The sequence below is a fragment of the Leptonychotes weddellii genome, unplaced genomic scaffold, assembly GCF_054177405.1.
Source record: "Leptonychotes weddellii isolate Sample4059 unplaced genomic scaffold, ASM5417740v2 HiC_scaffold_4440, whole genome shotgun sequence".
In the NCBI taxonomy this organism is placed as follows: Eukaryota; Metazoa; Chordata; class Mammalia; order Carnivora; family Phocidae; genus Leptonychotes; species Leptonychotes weddellii.
The window spans coordinates 1-6,546 of NW_028011216.1; the positions used below are offsets into that span (position 1 = coordinate 1).

General features: G+C 33.7%; 1 protein-coding gene across 1 annotated transcript; it reads left to right on the top strand.

Annotated features, from left to right (window-relative positions):
- Positions 1–2,212: 2,212 nt before the first annotated feature.
- LOC115945064 (olfactory receptor 14K1) lies at positions 2,213–6,200 on the top strand (the record flags this gene model as incomplete). The annotated part of the gene is made up of 2 exons (XM_081810933.1): positions 2,213–3,156; positions 6,031–6,200. Coding segments are annotated over exons 1-2 (1,114 nt in total), but the record flags the coding sequence as incomplete, so codon positions are not given.
- Positions 6,201–6,546: the final 346 nt, after the last annotated feature.

The window sequence follows — 6,546 nt, forward strand, 5'->3', positions numbered from 1 at the left end:
CTGAGCAAAGTAAGTCAATCAGAGAAAGACATGTATCATATGATCTCACTGATATGAGGAATTCCTAATCTCAGGAAACAAACTTAGAGTTGCTAGAGTGGTGGGTGGTGGGAGGAATAGGGTGGCTAGGTGATAGACATTGGGGAGTGTATGTCCTATGGTGAGCGCTGGGAATTTGCAAGACTGTTGAATCACAGATCTGTACCTCTGAAACAAATAATACAATATATGTTAAAAAGGAAGAAGAAGAAGAAGAAGAAGAAGAAGAAGAAGAAGAAGAAGAAGAAGAAGAAGAAGAAGAAGAAGAAGAAGATAGCAAGAGGGGAAGAATGAAGGGGGGAAATCGGAGGGGGAGATGAACAATGAGAGATGATGGACTCTCAGAAAGAAACTGAGGGTTCTAGAGGGGAGGGGGGTGGGTGGGAGGATGGGTTAGCCTGGTGATGGGTATTAAAAAGGGCATGTTCTGCATGGAGCACTGGGTGTTATATGCAGACAATGAATCATGGAACACTACATCAAAAACTAATGATGTAATGTATGGTGATTAACATAACAATAAAAAATTAAAAAAAAAAAACCTTGTGTATCAAAGGCTGAGATTCACTTAAAGAGGTTTAAGGAAAATTATTATTATTTTTTCTTACATTAGGGTGTTCACTGAGAAAGCCACACATATTGTGAGGGGTTGAAAGAGGCTGCATGGAGATCTAAAGAAATTGTCACTGAAGTGATGCTAAAGTAAATTCAAAGAGAATCTCTAAAGACAAGAATGATCTGAGGGACAAAAATATGATCACAGATCTCTCCCATGGGGTTTGTGAGTGACCGTGGATTATAAATCCTGTGTAAGTTTAAAATGGGAGGACACTGTTTTTCTCATTAGATACAGTTGACATCTCTAATATTTGTTGGTTTTTGGTATTAATTAAATACTTGCTAGTGTTGCATGCAAAAAATCTGCCTTATAGTTCTTTTTTTCCCTTTTTTAAAATTTAAATTCAATTAGCCAAGGTATAGTACATCATTAGTTTTTGATATAATGTTCAATGATTCATTAGTTGAGTATAAATTTTGCTCTTTTATTTGGTAAATGGTACTATGCATTTGTAAACCAATTGGATAAAATTACCAGAGTGCCTTTCTAGGTTTTTTTAAGGTTTTTTTTTAAATTTTATTTTGTTTTACAGAGAGAGAGCACAAGCAGAGGGGAGCGGGAGAGGAAGAAGTAGGCTCCCCGCTGAGCAGGGAGTCTGATGTTGTGCTTGATCCCAGGATGACCTGAGCCAAAGGCAGATGCTTAACTGACTCAGCCACCCAGGCTCCCCTCTGTTTTGTTTTTTTAGTAAATATCTGCACAAAAAGAAAATACTATTGGTGATATTTTCACCAAAAAATATGTGTTTAATGAAAACATGGGGATAAGCCTTAATGTCATTCAATGAGAAGTATTTAATATATTAGAATATCGGCTAAAATTAGTGATTTTTTTTTTAAGTTCAGTTAGCCAACATATAGTATATCATTAGTTTTTGTTGTAGTGTTCAATGTTTCATTAGTTGCATACAACACTGGGTAATTATTTTTTTTAAGATTTTATTTATTTAAGAGAGTGAGGGAGAGAGCACGAGTGGGGTGAAGGGCAGAGGGAGAAGCAGGCTCTCCAGTGAGCAGGGAGATCAAGGTGGGGCTAGATCCCAGGACTCTGAGTTCATGACCTGAACCCAAGACAGATGCTTAACCAATTGAAACACCCAGGTGCCACATATTAGTGATTATTTAAACCCATTGCAATATGCTACAAACAGAAAATTCATCCATGACTTCTAATCCACATCAACATTTACATCAAGTAGGGTAACATTTATACATAACAAATATGTATTCTATTACATTAGAATTAGGTAGCCAATTCTACAAATCTTGATGAAATAAATATACTCAAAAAGCATTTCAAGTATTGAGTTAGGGAGGGAATGGGAATTCTCATCATCTTTCACAGTGAATTTAAGTCCAGTTACATTGTACTCTTATGTCTATAGTTGTTTTATAGCTGAGTAAAGTATAAATATAGATATCTAGGTATTTTAAATTTTCCATCTATCCCATGATGCTAAAATATACATGTTTCAAAAATAAAGAAGCAGATAATATTTTGTTACTTTAATATAACTTTTTTCTTTATTCAATAGGTGGCTTTTAATTTTAAAATATGATGAATCAAACAGTAATAATGGAATTCTTGCTTCTGAGATTTACTGAGAACCAGTTGCTATTGAGGCTACATGCTGTGTTCCTCTTACTGATCTACCTACTGGCCATAGTGGAGAATTTAATTATCATCCTCCTCACAATTCTTGACCAACACCTCCACACTCCAATGTACTTTTTCCTAAGGCACTTACCCTTCTTAGATATGTGTCTCATTTCTGCCACAGTCCCCAAATCCATCCTCAACTCCATCGCCTTCACTGACTCCATCTCTTTTCTGGGATGTGTGTTACAGGTCTTCCTTGTGATACTAATGTCTGGGTCCGAGATTAGCATTCTCACTGCAATGTCCTATGACCACTATATTGCCATCTGTCGCCCTCTTCATTATGAGGCTGTTATGAGCAAAGAGGTCTGTGTCCAGCTGGTGTTAGTCTCCTGGCTCAGTGGAGGGTTCTTTGGAGTCTTGTACTCAGCTGGGACATTCTCTTTAAATTTTTGTGGGTCCACTAAGATACATCAGTTATTTTGTGATGTGCCCGCCCTACTGAAGCTCACTTGTTCTGTGGAACATGCAACTATTAATGTCAGTGTGGCCATTGGGGTCTGTTATGGATTTTCATGTTTAGTTTGCATTGTGGTCTCTTATGTACATGTTTTCTCTACCGTGTTAAAGATCCCAACCAGACAGAAGCAGGGCAAAGCCTTTTCCACCTGCTTACCTCACCTCTTTGTAGTGAGTACATTCCTTCTAACAGGTGCTATTGCTTATTTAAAGCCAAACTCTGATGAACCTTCTCTTCCTGACTTGTTCGTGTCTATGTTCTATTCTGTGGTACCCCCAACCTTGAACCCTGTTATCTACTGTCTGAGGAGAAAAGATATTAAATTAGCTCTTGTTAAAGTCCTATGGAGATTAGCTGATTATTTTACAGGAAAATTAAAGTTAAGCAAAAAAAAAAAAAAAAAAAAGGAAAGGAAAGAAAAGAAAAGAAAAGAAAAAAGAAATTAAAATTAAGCTACTTGCTTTTATTTGATTTTAATAATATAACTCTTTCTATGGAGAGAACATTTTGAAAACAGATGTTGAAAATGTTGCCCCATTTCATATTGCATCAATTGTGTCCTGAATAAAACTTTGTTTCAAAAAGAAAAAAAAAAGATATTAAAAGGAGTAATGGAAAGGTGATTAAATTTGAAGTTGTTTATTACTCAATTAAATAGCTGTTTGGAATTATTTCTACTAAAGATCAATAATATATCATAGAGTCTTGTTAGTAATAATCTCAGGTTGTCAATTTTTTTTTTAAATTCATTTCAGAGAGAGAGAGTAGGAGCAGGAACAGGGGGGAAGGAGGAGCAGACTCCATGCTGAGCAGGGAGCCTGACTCTGGGCTCAATTCCAGGACCCCAGGATCATGACCTGAGCCAAAGGCAGATATTTGACTGAACAGCTCAGGCGCCCCTCTGATTGTCAGTTATAATAGAAATTAATTTTCTCTTATATTCCTTCACTTTCTATCTTAATTATATAGAAATTATGAAAATTTTTTCTCTTACTTCTTCAGTGACTTGGACTCCTGTGATAAGCTACATATACAATGAGATTTGCATGAGATTTCTATTCCTCCAAAACTATCATCTTCCATGACATTTCATTTATATCATTTTTTAATATCCTAGATTTTGCATCTATATTTTATTCATTTTACTTTATAGGATTTGCTTTTCAATATCTGATGGGAATTTGATTATTTATTTATTTATTTATTTATTTATTTATTTATTTATTTATTTTTAAGTAGGCGCCACACTCAGCATGGAGCCCAACGTGGGGCTTGAACTCATGACCATGGGATCCAGACCTGAGCTGAGATCCAGAGTCGGGACACTTAACCAACTGAGCCACAGCCACCCTGAAAATTTGATTTTAATATAAATTAATCTTGACTAAATTTTGCAGTTTAGGAAAATACTCAATTTACTCACAAGCTTCAGTTATTTGACATATATGTCTTATGATGGATTTTATAGAGTTACTCATATATGTAAGTAGATTATTCTCTTACATCTTTGTTTCTTTTGATGAAAATCCTATTTTTTGTACTCATGTGTTTTTCTCTTTATCTAATTAACTTTTATCTAATGTGCTGATGTTAGATATTGGGTTAATTATTTTTTTTAATAATGTTGGAATTTATGAAAATAGCATCTGGCACTGTCTCTCTCATTGTGATAAATCCCACATCGACTTTTTCCAGGTTTCAGTGTCATGTAACATTTCAAATAACCTAAATATTTAAAATTATTTTCATTTTTTGCTGCAGAAAACTATCTTGTCACTTTTATTCTTCCAACCAATGTGAAGTGATGTGAATATAGTTAAACAGATGGAAAAAGGAGACCAAGGGAAGATGGGTAGCTTGTTATGTTATATGGCTCATAACATAGAGACATAAAAAAGTGTCTTGACTGTAGCAATACCTTTCATGTTCTGTAGACTCATCATTGCATTTCTGAAGCTTTATATTACCCTCCTCATGAAATCTCCTACGTTTCCAAATTATATCCATGTTTCAAAGTCTAGCTTAAATAAGGTTTTGATATAGAGAATTATGAGAGCATTTAATTGCATATTTCCCAATCTCTAAATCCTTGTACATAGTTTATGGAAATGGTTTTGATATCTCTTCTAGTGAGACTCATACATATAGTTGATAAAAAAACATATATCCCTTCTAATAAGCAAATTATTTTAATACACAGCAACTGTTTTAAGTGATGCCTATGTGAAAAAACCATACATAAAAAAAACCCTTTGATTTATTTCTATAGTCCAAATCATGGTTCTGATCACATAAGTTACACCATAACTTCTCCTTTAACATACTTTTGTATAAATATAAATTCATTTCTATTATTTTCAAGTGTACCACAAATTTAATTACTTATTTTTCAAGAAAATAAACATTACATTAAATGATTATATCAATTTTGAATGAACACCTATTATAAAAGCATTGAAATATGAAACAAATGTTTATCTTAGAATTAAGGACATGAAATAATGAGTAAATTTTTAAGAAAAATCATAAAGAGTAGGTTGTACATAACACAAGTATACATATACAGCTACATGAATACACCCCAATTTTCAACTGGGATAAACAGAGTTAATGAGTAGTATAATGAAGTAGAACTGAGATGATTTCTTATGTTTTACATTCAAAGCAAAGAGAACTGTAACAAGTCATTCATCCTTTGGTAATGTTGTGTTATGATAACAGAGCTTATTACTTTGGCATTTTTTCTACGAAATCCTTTCTCCATCATTTTGGCCCTCCTTTACCTACTCTATGGAACTTTAAACATGCTGTATATTATTATATATGATGATGATGATGATATCACATAGTATAATATACTTGCATGCTTTAGATGGGGACATGGCACAGCTATTGAGATCGTGCAAGCTTATATGTCACTTCTATCATGACATACCAATCCCTTCCCCCAAAACTTTACTATCACAATAATGATTCAGATAAAAATGAATGGAAATAGTTTTTCCACCTCATTTCAAAAGAAGCTCTTTATAGCTGGAAAAACATTTTATTCTTCATAAGTTGAAACAAAACACGTGTGATGTTTGTAGAAAACTTCTGCACAGTGTTTAATAAGTGTGTGGACTGAATTTGGTATGGTGTAAACAGATTTATTTATTATTTTCTGACATATTAAAATATTTATTTAAAAGACCCCACAAGTTGGAAACAGAATCAAATATCTAACACTAGTCCTTTGACTGTTTCCCCACAGCATATGGGCTTCCACCGTGAGCCAAATGCCAGAGGATATTCAACATGGTAAAACAAGTAGGGGATTAAGAAGATTACAAGTAGTTGCCATTTCAGACAACAAATTTGGGAAACTCATATGTGGAAATAGTGATTTGGGACAGCATAACTTGAAGAGCATACCAGCAGAAAGTACAAGAAAAGACACAAAATGCACACAAGTTTTAAAATAATCTTTATTGAAAAAATTTAAAAATGGACTATTTAATTAGAGGTGGAAATGCTGTCAATAGACATAAGTTTTAAAGTTAGGGTATCTAAAAATGTGCTATAAAGAAAAATGATAGATGATATATACAGGAAAAAATAGATGGTAGATACATTGATTAAACAGATCAGTTGAAATTTTCTTGTGCAATTTTGCAATAAAATGAGAAGAACTGGTCTCGCCATATGCTTTTTCAGATTTCACATATAAGCGAGATCATACAGTATTTGTCTTTCTCTGTTTGACTGACTTCTGACTTTTTTAGTATAA